This window comes from Alternaria atra (genome assembly GCF_907166805.1).
Source record: "Alternaria atra isolate CS162 genome assembly, contig: 37, whole genome shotgun sequence".
In the NCBI taxonomy this organism is placed as follows: Eukaryota; Fungi; Ascomycota; class Dothideomycetes; order Pleosporales; family Pleosporaceae; genus Alternaria; species Alternaria atra.
The window spans coordinates 1100240-1120057 of NW_025091336.1; the positions used below are offsets into that span (position 1 = coordinate 1100240).

Consider the following 19818-nt stretch of genomic DNA (forward strand, 5'->3'; position numbering starts at 1 on the left):
AAGCGTCCCGGCACACAGGGTGTCCCGCTACGCATGGATAGACGTTACTACTATCCGCTCCCAAAACAGGCGTGCGTGGAGTTTAGTGCGGCGTTTGTGCATGTATTCGAGCACAAGCGAGTCATGCTCAGCCTTAGCCGCTAGCCTCTAGCGGGGTAGTTCTTTTTAAGACACGCTGGCAGTACAAGGGTCTGAGATCTGCGCAGATAGAATACCGCTAAGCTACTTGCGGCATTTCCGTACAACCTGCAGGTAGCGCGCTAAAATTGTTGATCCTGCTTCGTAGAGCAATAGACTTGCACAACAGCGCCACGACCTGGGATACCGCAGTACTTCGCTCGGGATACACTCTTTATACATCCTTGTATAGCTTAACAGACTCTTAGATATATGCGTTAAATCTTTAGCACGTCCGAGGCTGTCCGAGGCAGGGCTGTTATACATAGCAGCAGCGCATCGTGGTATTGCTAGCCAAGCAGGAATTTGTGGGCGACAAGATGAAGTGCAGAGAAAGCTTCGAACCCAAGGCCTCTATCCCGAGATTCTCTATGCCTCTCCGCTACGGCTGACTTTATTGTGGTGGGGAGCACTGCCGGCATGCCGCCACGCAGGGTTTTCCGCCACACATGGAGGGATAGTACTTTGTACATCAGTCTGCCAAGGACTTCCTCTTCGCAAGGGCGTCTAGAGAGGTCTTCCCAAATGGTGCTGAAGAAGTGCATCAGGTAATCTTTTTGAAGTCGTTGACAATTCTGTCCCGGACGTTGCACAGGGACATGTATGGTCTCAAAGCGCTAGGACATCCTATCGAGAACGTCACACGGCCTGATCCCGACCCACTAGCAGCGTCACGCTACCCATGCGTCTATTGGATTGATCATCTACACGACTCTAAGTCTAAGTTCTCTGCAAACAACGATCGTGATCTGCAAGTCAGAAGCTTAGTCGATCAGTTCTTAAGGAAGAAGTATCTCTATTGGCTGGAAGCAATTAGTCTTTGTAGGAGTGTGGAAAAAGCCGTCCTCTCTATGGCGAAACTGTGGTCGCACGTGCAGGTATGGCCTGCAGAAAGTACATTGGTATAGTGTACACTATCTAGAAACTAACGCAATTAGGAGATGCGCGACAAAGGTGAGTTTGCTCAGCTTGTTGAAGATGCACAGCGATTCTCCATGTATCACAAAGCGGTAATCGAAAGTTACCCTCTTCAAATATATACATCTGCGCTGTTGTTCAGTCCGAAAGGTAGTTTGATGAGACGGCTGTTTCAGCATGAAGAGCCAGAAGGAATCAGTATTCGACCGGCTATGAGCGACGGCTGGAGCGCGTGCCTGCAAACCCTCGAGGGTCATAGCCATTGGGTCTATTCCGTAGTCTTCTCGCACGACTCGACCCAGCTGGCATCTGCGTCCTATGACAAGACCATCAAGATCTGGGATGCGAGCAGTGGAGCGTGCCTTCGGACACTCGAGGGCCATAGCCATTGGGTTACCTCGGTAGCCTTCTTGCCCGGCTCGACGCAGCTGGCGTCCGCATCGTACGACAGGACCGTCAAGATTTGGGATGCGAGCAGCGGCGCGTGCCTGCAGACGCTCGAGGGCCATAACGGCTATGTTGATTCAGTAGCCTTCTCGCACGACTCGACCCGGCTGGCATCTGCGTCTCATGACAACACCATCAAGGTCTGGGATGTGAGCAACGGGGCGTGCCTGCAAGCGTTCGAGGGACATAGCCATTGGGTGAACTCCGTGGCTTTCTCGCACGACTCCACCAGGCTGGCGTCGGCGTCACAGGACAAGACCATCAGGATCTGGGACGCGAGCAGCGGCGCGTGCTTGCAGATATTCGAGGGCCATAGCGGACCAGTCGATTTCGTGGCCTTCTCACACAACTCAACCCAGCTGGCGTCGGCTTCGCACGACTACACCGTCAAAATCTGGGATGCGAACAGCGGTAGGTGCCTGCAGTCGCTCGAGGGCCATATCAGCCCAGTTAATTCCGTGGCCTTCTCGCACGACTCGGCGCAGCTGGCATCGGCATCACATGACAGCACCGTCAAGATCTGGGATGTGAGCAGCGGAGTGTGCCTGCAATCACTCGAAGGCCATAGCAACAGGGTCGAATTCGTTAGCTTCTCTCACGACTCCACCCGGCTGGCGTCCGCGTCGCAGGATGAGACAGTCAAGATTTGGGATGCGAGCAGCTGCACGTGTCTGCAGATGCTTGAAGGCCATAACGATTTGGTCTGTTCCGTGACTTTCTCATACGACTTGTCCCGGCTGGCGTCCGCGTCACAGGACAGAACTATTAAAGTCTGGGATGCGAGCAGCGGCGTGTGCCTGCAGACGCTTGAGGGGCATAGCAGTGGGGTCTTATCGGTAGCCTTCTCGCACGACTCGGTGCAGTTGGCGTCCGCGTCATTCGATAGAACTATCAAGACCTGGGATACGAACAGCGGCGCGTGCCTGCAGACGCTTGAGGGGCATAGCAGTGGGGTCTTATCGGTAGCCTTCTCGCACGACTCGGTGCAGTTGGCGTCCGCGTCATTCGATAGAACTATCAAGACCTGGGATACGAACAGCGGCGCGTGCCTGCAGACGCTTGAGGGCCATAACGACTATGTTGACTCAGTAGCCTTCTCCCACGACTCGACCCGGCTGACATCTGCGTCTCATGACAACACTATCAAAGTCTGGGATGTGAGCAACGGCGCGTGCCTGCAGACTGTCCATGTCGGCACGACTCCCGAGAACATATCCTTCGATTCTACTAGGTCTTACCTTTACACTACAATAGGCACTATCGCCCTCCAAGGCATAGAAGGTTCCAGCACAAGAGATATAGTGAAATCTGAGCGTTCTATGTACGTAGCCACGAGTCTCAGTGCCGACAGCATATGGGTTAAACATGCTGGGGAGAACATGCTTTGGATACCATCAGAGTATCGACCTTCTTGTTCGTCTGTGAGCAGGGCACTCGTGGGTATAGGTGTTGGATCTGGAAGGGTATGGCTTTGCAGTATCAACCTTTGATATCTTTAGCACTCGTCGTTGCAAGAAATTATTCCTCTCTTGCTCTACTTCGTTATCATCTCTATTCCATAGAGGGGGACAAATATATAGGCTATATACTGCGCCATAGAAGTTTCGAGCACTGTTTAGAAAGTGAATGTTACAACTCAGAGTCTAGGACCGATTCTCTGCTGGCGGATCGATCCCATGATCATCACGTACGGTATGCATAGATCGGACACATGGTTGTAGACGCTTCTAGAAGGCTGCCGGTGTGCGCCACAGCCATTTTTAGCAAGTAATCTGCTACAGGCATAGCGTCGAATCCGTTACGACACGGTACACAGATATCTGAGCACGCTACTGCAGGCGGCCTGCATGCCAAGAGACACTAGCTGGTTCCAACACGCTGGAACGCTTTTCCATCGGCGAAACTGCGGGGCTGTATACATGTTAGGCTAAAATACCCTTTATGTAAGAGGCTACGCTCGAGGAGCTATCGCACAGGTTTACTAGAGTTGTATTCGATAGAGAAGAGAAGAAAACACGACAACAGCGAGAATTTCACTTTTTGGAATTAACGTAGCACAACGCGCGCAAAACGTCCGCTAGAGACGGCTTTCGACTAGCCAGCACTCAGAAGTAGCGCCCACTGCTGCTGAGGCGCCATGGCGACACCGTGGCCCCGAAGGTCGACCTGGCCGATCCCAATAGACGAGCATGCTACCAACCTCAGCGCTTTCCTTCGCGAGGTGCTATCCTTGATCGAGCGCAACGGAGGCCAGCAGCCTATGCCGGCAGACATCGTTGGCGACATCATCCGCGGCGCATTGACGTTCGTACTGAAGACGCAGCACTCCCCTGACCTCCGCGGCCTCAGCGACGCGCTCAACGTCGCGCGGACCGAGGCAAGAGCGACAGCAGAAAGCACGGCGCAAACCCTCGACCAGATCAAGCAAGAACTTAAGTCCACCGTAGAACTCGTACAACAGTCCGCAACAAAGATACAATAAAATGGCAACATAGCAGAAGAGGCGAGAGCGGCAGCCAAGGACGCCACAGAGGTGGGTAAAGCGACGCTAGAGATCGCGCGAGAGATCAGGAACAAGAGACCACAAGAGCAGGCGAACGGACCAATGAGCTACGCTGCGGCGGCAGCTAGGGGAGTCCCGTTAGCAGGTACATACAATGCACAAAGTGTCAAACAGCCATCTGCGCAGACGCAGCGTGAGGTCATCATGAATATTAGAGACCCCCTCACCGTACAGAGCCTAAGGACTATGAATCCTAGCAACCTTAAAATGCATGTCCAGCGTGCCATCGAGCAAAGTGGCAATGAAAACATAGTTAACGTGAAGATCGTCTCATCTAACCAGCTGAAGAGCGGAGACCTGAGCATCAAGACAGCAAGCAGCAGGGAAGTCGAGGCGCTACGACAGTTCGCGGACGACTGGGCCCACCGCATAGGCAGTGGGACTACAGTGCAGATCCCGACGTTCGGCGTCCTCGCACACGGCATACGCACAAGCACGATGGACATGAGCAAGCTCGACGAGATCAGAGCGCAGATACTGCAGGACAACCGACCGTTCATACCCCAGGCGGAGATAAGACACATAGGCTGGCTTACTAGAGATGCTACCACCAAGACGGCAACAACTATCACCATCGAGTTCACCAAACCAGAGGACGCCAACAAGATCATCGACGAGGGTCTGATCTGGCAAGGTGAGGTTTTCCAGTGCGAGCGATACGAGCGACAGTGCCGAGTGAAGCAGTGCTTCAAGTGCCAAAGATACGGCCACATAGGAACCCAGTGCAAGGCAGCAACAGCATGTGGCCAGTGTGCGCAGGAGCACGACACCCGAGACTGCCCATCGAGGGCCGGACAAGCCGTGACTAGGAAATGTGCCGCCTGCCGCGGCGAGCACGAAGCGTGGAGCCGCCAGTGCCCGACCAGGAAGGACGAGATAGCCAAGGCAAGGACCGCGTACGAGATGCGACCGCGCTACCACCACGTTTCGCAAACAGCCGGACAAAACGTGCAGATTGATATCCCGACGTCTACGATTCAAAGGAGAAGGACTAGTCAACCAGTGGCAGCTACGCAGCCGATGCAGCTTACCAGGAACCGATCGCAAACAGGAAGAGGACAGAAGAGAACCAATGCAGGAACCAATGTCGACTCGATGGGTCAGGAGATCTCATCAACACAGGGCAGCGCGAGCCAAAGACCGCATCGACAGATCATACCTAGCAGGAGAGCTCTGGAATCGACTGGACTCAACACCCGGGCGATACAGAACAACAGCAGTCACCACATGGAGATCGACTCCGACGATGATACATGAATAAGCACAACACACTAAGCATACTACAGTACAACGTGCACAAATCAAGAAACATGGTGATGGCGAGCATGCTGCGGGACCCTAGGATCCATGAGTACGACATCCTGGCCATCCAGGAGCCATGGAGAAACCCCTTCGCGGCGACGACACACCATCCAGCGAAACGCGTCTTCCACCTTTGCTGCCCAGCAGGAAACGAGGCAGGACCCGCCCGGGTATGCTTTTTCATTAACAAGAGATTAGACCACAAGAAGTGGCAGTTTAAGGAGCACAGCAGAGACATTTGCTCGCTCACAGTTGTAAGGGGCTGAAGCCTTGGTTAGTAGTACTTGGCCTGTGGCCTTCGTTATAGCTGGTTGGGATAGGCTGCAACCCTCGGAGCGTTGTCGGGGCTTCATCGGCGCTCCACGGACCCTTAGAAGTTTCTCGAACCTAGCACTACGTGATACATAGACCCAGCACAAGCGTAGTGTAGCTTCTCTATCGAATTCATTACTGTTATACCTTGCACTTATGGTCAACCCATCGCACCCTTACACCCAATACGGCAGCGGGCGGACCTGCCGTACCCTCGACACACACTGGCGAGCTGTCGTGCCTGCGGAACAGAGCCCAGAAAATGACGGTTGTAACAGCCATGCTCCCCGTGAGCGAGGCGTAGAATGTCACGAGGTACGGGTTTCGTGCAACCGGCGTTAACGCCATCGCACACGCAGATCCCACGCTACCAACGAGCAGGCCGATTGCTTGCACAACAACCTTCATGGCCTTGGGCGAGTGGTCATAGGCATACTCCAGCGCGGTCACGTAGGCAAAGATCTCACCAGCAGAGATCAGCAAGTATAGAGGCGCCTGGATCCAGACGTTGATCTCGTTGCGGCCGCAGCTTCCCGGCTGATCGTAGCAAGGCGGAGACCGGTAGATGAATAGCTGTACCAAAGTGGCGTACAGCATCGACAACGTGACGAAGGCGAACCCGATGGCGATGCGGCTCACCGCTGTTGGATAGATGCGACGGCGATGGAGAAATGGATATAGGACTTCTTGGATGAGAGGCCCAAGCACTATGCAGCCAACCTGGTTCATCGCAGGCAGGAGGTCGTTCGGCGTGCCGTTGGTCTGCATCTGGCCGGCTTGGGAGATCAAGTTGTTCTGCATCTGGTCGAAGCATATGTAGAACATGATGAATGCGAGACTGAGCGATGGGTCAGCGAAGAGTTCGAGGCCCGCACGTATCGATGGTTTCTTACAGAATCCGGCAAGCCTGAAGACCCCGGGTAAGCTCGTCGACAAGCTGCGTACTCCAAGGTACCGTCCTGTGACGGCGTTCGAGTTGGTAGGAGGGATCTGCGCGTCCCATCTTGAAGCCACTTCGACAGGCGCAGACGACGATCTTGAACGCTTCGGGAAGAGCATTCTGCTCGCGAGGAACCCTGGCTGTAGCACGTCAGCGAGCGATATCAGGATATAGGTACGTAGAAAAACCGCACTGTAGTATTGCCTGCCGCCAACGAGCATGACGAGCGCGATCACCATGAACCCCAGCGTCAGCCCGTAGGCAGCCGTGAAACTGACGTGCGTCTCTATGTAGACGGTCGCGAACCATGACAGCGAGCCGACGTTGCCAACCCTGATGGATCGTAAGCCATGCGATAGCCTCGCTTGGAGCCCCCCGCCCTCTGCCCCCCTCGTTTTCTCCAAGACTCACCAGTAGTACAGATTGTAGATGTATTGCAGAGTGATCTGGTAGTCTGTGACGACTACTTCTCCCGTCTTGAGCGTCATGACCCTGGGCTCTGTCTCAGTTTGCTGGTCGGCAATGAACGGGACCGCAATCGCTCGGAAACCTCCCCCTCCGAGACCGATGAGAAACATGGCGATTGCAAGGCCCGGAACACCCCATCCCCTCTCGATGATGCTAGTCACGGAGCTCACGGTCAAGATGGCGCATCCGAGGCAGTACAGCACCACGCTGGCAACTAGCGTGACGTAGCGCCCCAGGTAGCTATCCGCGATAATGGCGACGAGGATCGGCGCAGCATAATAGAATATGTAAAAGGCGCAGTAGACCCGCGTTGCCATTGCCTGACCGAGGCCCAGAGCCCCGGCTGGCTGTCCTGCATCACGGTGCAGCGGATGTTCCATGTAGTTCTCTGCGCACCATCTGGTCAGCGGTACTCATGTTGCTGAAAGCCTCCAGAAGCAACATACGCCATGGTGCAGTCAGACCCCAGAAAGCAGCTCTTTCCCAGAATCCTATACCTGCCACGATCCACAGCCGCCAAGGCACATCCTCTCGTACACGCCGCAGTCCGCCGTACTTGTTCAAAGACTCGCTGTCCCCTTGGTTAGACAACGTTGATCTCATGGCAGGCGAGTAGAAACCATACTTGCTGCCTTCTGTCGTCAGCGACCGTGTCATATCGACTGCTCAATTTGACTACAAACACCGAAACACGAGGGTCGTAAGCTAGGAGAGAAGGCAGCCCGCGACCAAGACCAGAGCCTCCTTTAGTAAGTTTGGCAGCCAGGGCATGAGACGGTCTTGTCGCTTGCTCATACTGTACATCAAGCAACAGTACAGTACACTCGGAAGAAATGCTCCACCACATCCGGCTGGTGGGTGCTGAGCCGATGCACGTCCTACCCACTCCCAGCGAGCGAACCCCTACTGCTGTGAGCACCGACAGTACTGTACTGTACTGCACATTGCTGGCAGTGTGCACACATAGGCAGAGCCTCCTACACAACCATGGATAGGCGTCAAACCACTCGTGGACAGCTGAGTCGTTGGTCAGCAGCTCGTCAACCCTGCCAAGTCATGCGCATAACTTTCCCGAGTGGCTTGGGGCACTATCAGCAGACCACTCGTCCAAGTGGACCAGCACGAGTGTCTCAGATTGTTCGTGGGCGCTAGTCTCGCTATCAGCACCGAAATACACAGGTACAGACCATATGCCGCTGCGGCTCATGCAGACCAGTCTTCGAAACACATACATGCGAGGAAGGCACCATCCCACCTGCAGCATCCTATTCAGGCAACGCACCCCTGCGTAGCTGGGTCCAAACAGTGGCATCGCGTTGTGAGATGCACTGTCAGCCTCGGGTCGAGCATTGCTTACAATACACGGAGTGGTCAGCTTCAAAGGACATTCGAGAAATCGCGCGCTGCGGTATTCCCCCGCCTGGTCGTAATGCATGAGCGATTCATCACTCGTCCTCCTGCTTGTCGCAATCGCCACGGCATCGTGGACATCGCCTCTACAACGATTACAGTAGCGTCATGCTCGTCTTCGACGTAGACAGTTTCCAATCCGTGGGCCAAGTGCTGAATCAATAGGTTGCAGAGAAGACTCTTGAGCTGCAGGCGCCGCAATACAGTAGTGATATGCTAACCTCCGACGTTGTAGCCCCCCTTGCTCTATCGGAAAAGACACCTCTCGGGACGGCGAACCTAGTCTATTCATCGCTCTTGCTAGGGTACATAGCTTTCGGACGTTGCGTACGAATCAGACAAACGCACAGCCACGGCATTATGTATCGTCGTACTGTAATGAGGCTTGGATGCCTGCTCACAGATATCGGGTTAGCGTCGAAACCGCTATCCCTTCAGCTTCCGCCTTGCCGTCAGCCTTGAACCTGAGGCGCCAGGCACTGCTGCCCTTCATAAGCGACCGCTCGTTCGCAGTCACAGCGATATAGTCTCCAGCTCTGCACAACTCCATCACGCAATCTCTTCACACGACCACGAACACACAACAGGGGCCTAAGGACAGTTTTTGATATGCTTCCGTCTAGTTCCGACTCCGGCCGAACGAGTGTCACAGAAACGGTCGAAGACAAGAAACACCAACTTCCACCCTGGCCATCACCAGAACCAACACCGCACAAAGATTTCATAGAATGTACTCCCCCAGAGCTACCTATATACCGCAAGTTCACCGTCTTTACCGCTGGCAGCATAGAGATGGGCGGCGCAGTCAACTGGCAGCCGCTGATGGCAACCCTCCTTCATCACTTGCCGATCACTGTATGCAACCCCCGGAAAGGCGAATGGGATAAAAACATTACACAACAGGCCAAAGACGAATTCTTCAAACAACAAGTCGACTGGGAGCGAGATGCACTAGAGCAAGCAGACGTCATATGTTTCTTCTTCGACACCGAGACCAAGAGCCCGGTGTCTTTGCTCGAGCTAGGTCGCTGGGCTGCATCCGATAAGGTTGTCGTTTGCTGCGGAGACGAATACTGGAAATCAGGAAACGTCCACCTCGCATGTGAGCACGATGGCATCACATATGTCAAGGAATTCGAAAAACTGGTACCCGAAGTCGTGAAAATGCTCGAGAAGAAGGGCATGAAACGTGACCACAACGGCGACTTGATCGGAGAGAACGTACACGTACCCAAAGAGAAGCCAAAGAAGACGACGCAGCTGGAGGCAGAGAAGGCCGACTTGCAGAAACAAGTTGATGATCTGCTAGCCAAGCTGGCGGCACAGCCCAAGATGTGATCAACATACGATCCAGGTGGGCTCTGGTGCTCGTGAAGGGAGGGTGCATCACGGCACGTGTGTCTAGTACTGAGAGTTACCCATATAGGCCTTGGATAGCAAATTCTGACATGTATCACGACCTCTCGTGTCCCTTTTGATCTTGCATGATGATGCCTAGTCATTCAACAGGCAAATTCGAACAATATCAACGGCTGTGTATGTACGTCTCCATGCGGATCCTGGCAGTTTGCGCCGCTGCAGTTCAGGGGTCAGATTTCGCCAGCGCTAGTGGCTGTGGCTGCTGCACGACCTTTAGCGAGGCCCCAGGGATCCGACTCCATGCTTCGACCAAGTGGCAATTGGAGAATTGGAAGCTAGGACGTTGACACTGCTTCACATGTAGACTACTGAGCCTATGCAAGCGTAGCATAGGTGGAACTGTGCGTAAGCACGATTCGGCACCAAGTACTGCCGCCATTTGCATGGAGGGAAGCCGACCCGCACCGGCCACAGGGTTGTGCTAGGGACATTAGAATTTTGTGTGTAGTATAGATAAAGAAGGAAACTTGGTCTCGCGATGCGGCGGTGCCGTAGCCGGGCGATCCGGCAAGAGTGATTCGATTGACCGTTCTTGGCAGTTAGCCGTTTAAGGATGCTTGGCGCACGTCCGCACGAAAACAACTGGCATGAACCAGGACCAAGCAACCTCGTACCTAGAACAACAACACGAGTCGTCGAAAGCTAGATTGGGCTTTACCCTAGACGCGGGAACAGCTAGTCTCTTGGATCCGGTGTTGTTGCGCCATGGGGCTCATCACTAGCCACAGTGACGCCCTGGCGTGGGGTGGCCTCGTGGGACTGTTGCTGAGTCAACCCAGAGCGTCTGAAGTGCCAAGGCGCCGCGAGCTTCACACTGCGACCAGTCTTCGCGACAGCCATCGTGCAACCTCGCGATGCAGTGCAACGTACGACTATGTCTACATTGCACGCTTCCATGATACAGAATCATAACACTACACCGCCTTCGAGCTTCGCGAAGCACCCTTTGACGCCGCCGCAGACCGACGAAAAACAATTCGCGCGAGTCCGCCGAGTTCTCACGCTCTTCGAAGCAATTCGAGACGGCAATTACGCTGGACAAAGCCCGTGGAGGGAGTTTCAGCTTGCGGAGGGAGACTACGATGAGATAGAGCGTCGGCTTAAGCAAGACGAGGCGCTATTAGGATACGTCAAAGACAAGATACGGTGGGTGTGCTCGACACACGGCGCGCATTGCGGCTAACAGCTAGAGTCTGGCAGGTATGATTACAACGCAGAACTGCATTGCCTCGTCGTTCGTATGCCGACCGGAGTACATGAGCTGTTCATCGACGGAGTCGAAGACGCAATTCGAAGCCAATTGAAAGCGATACGCAAGGGATCAGACAAGGCAGCCCTCTTTGCGCAGAAAGTTCGCCCGGCACGGTCGACGGAGATCTATTTTCCAGTGGATGGCGCTTCTCTTACCAAGAAGTCGAAACACGAGCCAGACGCGTCTTTTTGGCATACAGATGCACGATACCCTGGGGTTATCATTGAGGTCGCATATTCGCAGAAGAAAAAGAGGCTGAGCCGGCTGGCTGAAGATTATCTTCTAGACTCTAATGCTAGTGTGCAAGTCGTTGTTGGCCTGGATATTGAATACGGAAAGAAGGGCTCCCGGAAGGCGACTATGTCGGTGTGGCGAACCCAGGTGGTCAGTACGGCTAACGGAGACGAACTAAGGGTTGTGCAAGAAGTTGCGGATGAAGTACACCTTTTCCTCAAATGCTATATTGTGTTCTTCGCGCTAACATTCTCTACAGGCCTTCCGCGACGACGACGGAAATCCTACCGATTATGAAGGCCTTCAACTCCGGCTCAAAGACTTCGCGTATGAAGAACTTGCACTCAACGAGATCGGAGATGAAGACCTTAAAGTGGGCATCTCTACTCGGCAGCTCTGTGAATATCTTGGTGCAGCGGAGACGATGGTGAACCGATCAGAATCACTTGGTGAGCATTCGGTCGGTCCTGGAATCAAGAAAAGGAAGAGATCGGAAACGCCTCCTGAGGAGATTAATTCAAACGACGAAGCAAGGTATGTCGAGCAAGAGGAGAGGGCAGCGAAGCGTATAGCGGAGGAAGATCTTGATTATGAAAGTCTGTCGATTGGAAGCTCGTTCGAGTAAAAGCCCAAGACTTGTGTTGTCACTTTCCTCTCGTCGCCGCAGACAAAGTTTGTCTAGCAAGGGCTGTGTATAGTTAATAGTGGTCTACGTATTGGTTCCCGCTGTGGAGCCTAGGAACAGTTTACCGACCCTTGTGACATGGAGATCTCATTAAGTCGTGGCTGAGAGAGGATTGCCAGCTCTATTCGCGTATAAAGTCTGTCCTTCAGCGGGCCATATAGACCCTGGACACATTGCAGCAGTAGTATCGAACTAGTCGAACTTCTTCTTACATAGTCGAATTCGATCCAAATATGGTAGCTGCTTCTTCAGCATGGACATCTACGAAGCTACATGCTCGGTTTAGACTATAGGTTGCTTTTCTATTTCGGGATGCATTGGACAATAATTATGGGTCGTGCCTGGTTACCATTAGATCCCGTTCGCGGGTCCCGTAGTGGATCACGCTCTAGTTCTGGGCTCGGTGAACCCTAAACTGGTAGCCCTGCCGAGCTCAAACGGACTCGGAAGAGGCTAACGTTGGCGACCCCACGCACCCTAGCGTTCTTCATCCCTCTCCTTGCTGTAAAAGCTACATACAAAAATCCAACGCCTCCAGGGCAACCCTGTGGCCAGTGCGGGTCGGCCACCTCATGCTAGCGGTGGCAAATGATATTCACTAGTAGTACTTATTATGGTTACATATCACACGTGTGTGGCGAAGACGAAAGTCTTTCTGCGATCTTTTGTCATTACTTGAAGTCCTAGCTATAATGCTTCGCCAAGAATGGCAGGAATCGAGACGAGCTTTTCTAGCTAAAACCATTCCGCCGTCGAGTACATGGCATTCTCAGCGTAGCACTTAGATTTCCACATGTTCCTGGGTTGGCCATGCTGTTCAGTGAGGAGGGGTGCTTCACACGAAGCGATATACTCTCTCCATAATTTGCATATTCCACTATGTTATGTTTTTAAAAGATTGTTTGCCTGGTTCGCCCTGCGCCGAAACCACTGGACACGTTGGCCGCATTGGGGTGCTGTTGAGGCGCAAGCTGCACCGCCAGCTCCACCCAAAACAACACGAACACGATTAATAACAACACCAAAAAAAAATATTCTGAATAGTACAAACGTTTCGCGAGCATGTATATAGTACAACACCAAGTTATCGCAATATTATCACGATTTGCAGTGGCTCTACAGCTTCATATTTAACTCCATGTACATGTTGGTGGGGGTAGCTCAACAAACGCGTCGGTCAGCATGTGGCTGTCAGCGTACCCAGGGCTATCAGTCAGACTGAGCAACCGGCACGACACGCGCCGTCACTTTAGCTTCACACGAAACCTGACACCATAGCATGTGAGACGATACGTCAGGGTATCTTCTTGGTCAAGAGTATTCCCGGAAGGACCTTCATCTCGGCCTTTTGTACCGAGAGTGCTGCGAAACTCGATCTGACTGGCGAATGCAAACTGTTCATCATCTTCGAGGCGACGATTCCGTGTCAAATTGACCAGTCCTGCCATCGCCACAAGGTAGTGGCGAAACATTTACGAACTTGACAAGCACAAGAGGTGCAATTCAAGAGCGTGAGAAGGCCACCATCCAGGCATCGATAGCGCGACAGGCACACTTCGATTCGAACATTTGATTCGAATTGCTACATATGGGGTAAATTCCGGTACCCGGGTTACACGCAAAACATTTTGCTAACCTTGTACAGTAAATTCCGCTCCAGGAACGGCTGGTAAGTGGACCCTATAAGGTTGTGGCGACGAAGTTCACTAATATGTGCAAGCCTTACATGTCGAGCGCGCCGCGTCAAATGTATGCCTGTTGTTCAGAGTTTTACTCATTCCTTCGATACTGATTCTGTGGGCAGGCGACGAGACCCGTCCACTGTGCAAAGCCTGCGGCAAGAAGAACCGCCCTTGCCAGTGGAAAGAGCCATATACTAAGTTCAAAGATTACCGGCCTGACGGACCCACGTCAAGTAGATCCGCTGCCGGCGGCACCGACAACGAAACCGACACCAAGGAGGACATGATGGATGTTGACGGTATTGATGGTGTCGCTGGCATCGATAAAAGGGATGAGGCGGTTCGTGCGAACAGTTCCAGCGAGAAAGGCTTCAGCCGGAACACTGCACCGAAAAGTCGGAAAAACTGTCGGACCGATGGGGCATCGGAAGACCAGTCTACCAGCGTCTCCTCGCCGTCGATCTAGTTGTCGCCAGGCTCACCATACTTTGTTCCCCAATCCAAGAGCACAGCGGGTAGCGTGTCGGTAGCGAGTTTGCTGCAGTCGCACAACCCGGAAGACATGCCAGAGAGCTCCGTGCCGGTGCATACTCGCCAGGCCTTGCAACAGACGAGTTCGCACTCGCATAACTGTAGGGATGTTTCAAAGGGTACGAGAAATTACTCGTCACAGTCTGTTCCTCTGACGCACGAAGAGGCCTTGCTGGTGCACCACTACACAGAACATCTTGGTCGCTGGCTTGATTGCACTGACGCCACTCGTCAATTCACACTGGTGGTACCGGAAAGAATCAAAAAATGCCCAGTGCTTTGCTACGCCGTCATTTCCTTTGCTGCTCACCACTGTAGAAAGGAGGCGACAGCGGATGCAGCTTATCAGCGCTGTGTTGCCTTGCTCATCGAGCAACTAAGCGAAGACGCTGTTAGCCACGACGAGACTCTTCTGTGCGCCGTTGTCGTACTGCGCTTCTATGAGCAACTGAACAGTAAGTACCGATGTGTTCGTTGTGCGACTACTACCTGATATTGCCCCTAGCCTTGTCCAGCACTGGTTCAGATGATGAACAGCATCTCACAGGCTACTCGGCCATCATTCGATCCTCTCGGGGAAACCGCTATGTAGATCCATCAGCACCCACCTTCCGCGAAGCCGTCTTCTGGGTCTACGTACGCCAGTGCCTCTACAATGCTACTATCAACCAGCAGCCGCCTGATATCGACTTCTCGTTGCAACTGCACCCGACCCCGGGCGAGATGCGAGATGCGCACCCATTGGCTCGATTAAGGTTAGAGACAGCTTGGGCCAATCAAATGACATGGAATCTTGCATGCGTCGTGAACTTCTGCTTCGATGGTAGGGAACCCCAAAACGAGAAAGCTCACAAGATGCGACGCTGGCAGGAGCTGTGGGACCTTGTTCAGACGTGGATGCATGAAAGACCGGACACCTTTAATGCGGTTTTCGAAGGTTTAGCTAGCGGCCAAGGCTCCTTCCCCAGGATTCTGTTTACGGCCGACTGGCATAGTAAGTCCCGTATCCTTACCTCTTCCCTTAGATGCTTATAGACCTATCAGCTGTATCGTTTGGGTTTTACCACTTTGCGCATATTATGCTGCTACGTTATAAACCAGGCCCGAAGTTTGCGATTCGCAATGTCGAGAACCTTTCTGATACAGATGTAAGGATTCAAGCCATTGGAAAGCACCGCTAGGTACTTATCACAATAGCATCAAATCCTATCGCACGCACGCGCCATTTGCGGGGCGAGCAACAGCTCACCGGAGACTGTGCCATTGGCGATTACCGTCTGCCATACCATCTTCATCTGGGGACCGCTCGTATGCAATTCTGGAGAGAGGGACCAAGTGGTACAGATCCTGAGCAATTTCGAAAAACATCACGTCTGGCCAACAACATGGATCATCAACGCACTGAAAGCTGAATGGGGCATCCCTACTTCCTCAAACTCTCCAACATAGTGCTATGGGAGTGGAAATTCTACTCGGCATCAATCCTTTACTCAGGGAATAAGTGAACTGAGCAGTTGCTCGTACTAAACGACGCCTTTTGCAGCTAGCGGCTTGATAGTGTCAACTAGAAAACGACCGCTGTAGAAAGTGTTGAAGACTATGCGAGACGCTCAGCGCGGCACGAACGGGGTGTCTCAACATCGTTTGGCAACCATTACAACTTCCAGGGAGAGTACCGTCGTGTTTGATACCACACATATAGTATATTGAGCGCATGGAGAACATAGGCATGATTATAGTGTGGAAATCGGTAGTTAAACGTAAGAAGTGGAATGCTAACGCAAATTGAGCACTATAGTCGACTTCGAACATCCGTCCATATCGCATTGTTCAGCAGCCTTGATATTACACCCAGCTGTCTTTTGTTATCCTGAGAGATTAAAGATGCTGGTTGTGTCTTCGCATGTCATCAGTCCAGAAATAGTGCATCAATATAATCCACTCCTTGAGTGCCCCAAAATCCTTCGTGTGCTTGCCGTAATCACGTGGTAAAAATGCTGTGACTACAGCCGCTGCAGAAAGACTGGAGGCCTTCTTTGGGAGAAGGACGTTCTGGCGTGCAAACTTAATCAGTAATGCTTGCCTCACTGCATATGTTCGAGACATCAGGATTTTCAATGCCCAGGGTTTTCGGTCAATCGGGCATAACGTGGCCTGGGCTGTACGGAATTAGCTGTGAACGGCGGCTGTAGAGGTGGTCAATTCGTCAGCCAGGCAGGGCGAAAGTCCCGTTTGTTGAAGGCTCTTCCGAATCTACAGCATCAATCGTATCGTTCGCGATCGCTCGAAGTATCTGATTGAACATGGTGACATGTTAGAAGCTCGCAGTTCATCTGAGCATAGCCTGTCACCAAGAGCCTTATCATAGCACTAACCAACGACCTTTCAGTGTCGCTCTAGCTATATCTACACCCTCGCAGCAATGCGCTAGCGTACACCGTCTGCAGCAAGAATATGGGCATTTTCTACGACGAGAAAGCGATCGACGTCCTGACCAACGAAGGGTACAGTGTCACGCTCATCGGCAAGGACGTGGAGCCGCTCATGAATAAGGTCGTGAACCCGAAGTCAAAGCTGTGCAGGTACAGTGACGAGCTCACGCTCGTCTACGGCGTCACGAAGCCGATCGCCGGGTGGCTCGACGACGCGGCCGGGATCAGGCAGGTGGACGAGAGCTTCTTCATGCCCTTGCTCGCCGACAACCACAAGGACTTGTACAAGATCTCGGGTCCGCACAGCCCCATGTACGCATCTCAGTACTCGAACATCACCTTGATCTCGTGCGCTCCTGACAACCAGTTCGCGGTCAACGCCATGCACTTGCCCACGTTAGCGGGGATGAGGTATGACTTAATCGAGAAGGTAGTCAATGTCACGGTCCCCTCCTACTCCGGGCTGCCGTACATGAACATGCACAAGTACCCGATCAAGATCGACCAGGCAGAATTTCGGATCCGTCAACGCACGTGCGCTCCAACACGATAAATTGCAAGGTCAAGCTCCCGACGGCGAACCCGGGCGTGTTCAGGTTGCGGACCGTGCGCATCTCCCTATAGTCGCACCTGGGAACTGTTCCGCTAGTTTTTGAAGTACAGTATTATCACTCATTTTTGCGCTCATGAATCTCAAGTCATTTTATTTATCGAAGAGTCTCTTCATTCGCCAGTGTTGCGTCGATCTGTACATGCCACGTTGCAGCCATGTCTATCCAACAAAACCTCAAAAGACAAGTTCAACATGTTCTATGATACTGAGTGCGAGACATGCGATCGTGAGTTTGGTAACCAGCAGGCTGCCATACAGCACATGAATGCACTAACCCACTGGGCCCAACGTTACGAATGCGATACTGTAACGTGTTTTATAAGCGAGTCGTCCTTACAAGCGAGTCGTCCACCCCACTAACTTTGATCACCTTCAAAGCTACGCAACGCAACAACGTAATAAGGTAGAACAAAGCGATTAATATAGTAGATTAAATAGTATCTACAGCATCCTTTTTGCACGTTCGTGAGTTGTGCCCAGTCTCCCTGCACCTCCTGCAGCGCGCAATAGCCTGGCGGCTAAGGCCTGATCGCTCACCACCTTGACGCTGTTCACGCTCAATCTGCTGGTCAGCCTCCTTTTGAGCTAGTATATCCTCTCCCTCTCCCTTTGTTAAGGTCCCACGCTTCTGTATCCGTTTCTTTTGCGCTGCCTACGCTTAGTTGCTGCCTCGTTGGCTCTCTCAAGGCAGGTAATCTGATCGCGCATAAGCTCGGCTGAGAGCATCATCACCTCAGCCCCCTTTTTAAGCTGGTTAATCGCCTCAATAATCGAGGCTGGTGATGAGCTCTTATGCTGCCGCACGCGATCACGTATTAACGTTGATTGAGCCTCAAGCTCACGTACGTTGCTTGGTGTACGAGGCCTCCCAGGGAGCTCTGCGAGAGCAGCTGGTGGAGTAGGCGTACGCAGCTGCACGTTGAGCTTTGATAGAACAGCGTCTGGCTGGAGAGGGCTAGGCCTGCGCCTCGAAAAGCTGAGCAGATATTGGCTAAGGTGAACGATCGATCAAAGGCTGCCTTAAAGGCTGGCAGGAATTCGAGCTTGGTGATATGGTTGATATTGTAGCGCATTAGAGCCTCAATCTCACGGCTGTACGCGCGCTTCATAGGCGAGAAGCAGCCTACGTCAAGAGGCTGCAGTAGGTGAGATGAGTGAGCTGGCATGCAGAGCGTGTAGATATTGCTCTCCTTGCAGAGCTCTTGAAACTCAAGAGACTGGTGGCTCTCGTGGCCGTCAAGGATAAGCAGGCGGCGTGCTCCAACTACCTTGCCCTCAGTATGCTTAATAAAGTGCTTTAGCCACTCTACTCCTATCTCGTTGGTTGTCTAGCCGTTGTCGCTAACTGCGATAGCCCAGTCGCGTGGGATATCCTCCTCGTACCAGGCTGACAGGTGATACTTGCCAGCAAAGATGAGGAACGGTGGGATTGTCCAGCCAGCAGCGTTGATTGCAGCAATTACCGTCACCCACTCGCGGTTGCCAGGCTGGATAGTCTTTGGCCTGCCTCTCCTCTCTGACCCTGTGATAACTAGCTGAGTCTGGATCTTGCCCATCATAAAGCCAGCCTCGTCAAAGTTGTAGACGTCCTCATCACAGATGCCGTACTTGGCCTTTGTCTCCTCTACCAGCTTAAACCAGCGGCTGATTAGCACAGGATCCTCGCATAGAGCTCTCTGCCTATCGTACGATCGATTAAAACGCGTCATAAGACTGTCTGTACGCTTGACAAAGTTGCGCGGCCAGTGGACGCCAACGCGACCTGCGCCACGCGCAGCAAGCAGCTTATTAGCCATATCGCGCGCAGCTGTATACGTAGGCCCAAATCCTCGCTGATCAAGGTCAGTATATGTCTAATAATTACCTCCTCCTCTAGCTGGGTAAGCTTCTTTGAGTTGGGCTGGCAATCGCGTCGTGCAAGCCTGCCAGCGCGTCGGTCGCGTAGCGTCATTCGAGGGACGTTAAACGCGCGAGCAGCAGCTCTCTCAGTCTTGATCTGGTGGCTATTAAGAGATGATATAGTAAGCTGCATATCAGCTTCAGATGAGCGCAATAGAGCTTGTTGGCGTTGAGGCATAACTGATTTGATCTTCAAAGGTGATCAAAGTTGGTGGGGTGGACGACTCGCTTGTAAGGACGACTCGCTTATAAAACACGTTACTTGGTCTCCGCATCTATGTTTTCGGGAACAGTCTCCAGCGACTTGATATCCAATCAGCCCAACAGCACCACACCCAGACATCATCCTTGTGGTCTCGGTCCACAGACCAGCAGGATCATTGCCGTTCTCCCGGTCGCTGCTCAAAAAGGCTCCGCGGCTCTCAGCCGGAGTGGAAGACATTTACTTCTAACGACTTAAGCCGCAGGACGGCAATGCGGACAGCGAGAGTCTGATGCTTATGTTCATGTTGCTAGAATGCGGTCGCGGACCAT

At 52.8% G+C, this 19818-nt stretch overlaps 5 protein-coding genes across 5 annotated transcripts; 4 read left to right on the top strand and 1 right to left on the bottom strand.

Moving 5' to 3' along the window:
* Nucleotides 1-1307: 1307 nt before the first annotated feature.
* ALTATR162_LOCUS12073 (uncharacterized protein) lies at nt 1308-3032 on the top strand (the record flags this gene model as incomplete). Its single annotated transcript, XM_043319718.1, has 1 exon — nt 1308-3032. One exon carries the CDS (start codon nt 1308-1310, stop codon nt 3030-3032), a length of 1725 nt encoding a protein of 574 aa, XP_043175653.1.
* A 2828-nt stretch (nt 3033-5860) lies between these two features.
* ALTATR162_LOCUS12074 (uncharacterized protein) lies at nt 5861-7784 on the bottom strand (the record flags this gene model as incomplete). The annotated part of the gene is made up of 5 exons (XM_043319719.1): nt 5861-6557; nt 6613-6799; nt 6853-6992; nt 7071-7515; nt 7574-7784. 5 exons carry the CDS (start codon nt 7782-7784, stop codon nt 5861-5863), a joined length of 1680 nt encoding a protein of 559 aa, XP_043175654.1.
* Nucleotides 7785-9146: 1362 nt separating this feature from the next.
* ALTATR162_LOCUS12075 (uncharacterized protein) lies at nt 9147-9875 on the top strand (the record flags this gene model as incomplete). Its single annotated transcript, XM_043319720.1, has 1 exon — nt 9147-9875. The coding sequence occupies one exon, from the start codon at nt 9147-9149 to the stop codon at nt 9873-9875; it is 729 nt and encodes a 242-aa protein (XP_043175655.1).
* A 1321-nt stretch (nt 9876-11196) lies between these two features.
* On the top strand, nt 11197-15789 carry ALTATR162_LOCUS12076 (uncharacterized protein; the record flags this gene model as incomplete). The annotated part of the gene is made up of 9 exons (XM_043319721.1): nt 11197-11646; nt 11702-11976; nt 13773-13796; nt 13848-13876; nt 13932-14244; nt 14659-14795; nt 14846-15334; nt 15385-15488; nt 15538-15789. 9 exons carry the CDS (start codon nt 11197-11199, stop codon nt 15787-15789), a joined length of 2073 nt encoding a protein of 690 aa, XP_043175656.1.
* Nucleotides 15790-16794: 1005 nt separating this feature from the next.
* ALTATR162_LOCUS12077 (uncharacterized protein) lies at nt 16795-17325 on the top strand (the record flags this gene model as incomplete). The annotated part of the gene is made up of 1 exon (XM_043319722.1): nt 16795-17325. One exon carries the CDS (start codon nt 16795-16797, stop codon nt 17323-17325), a length of 531 nt encoding a protein of 176 aa, XP_043175657.1.
* Between the last annotated feature and the right edge of the window lie 2493 nt (nt 17326-19818).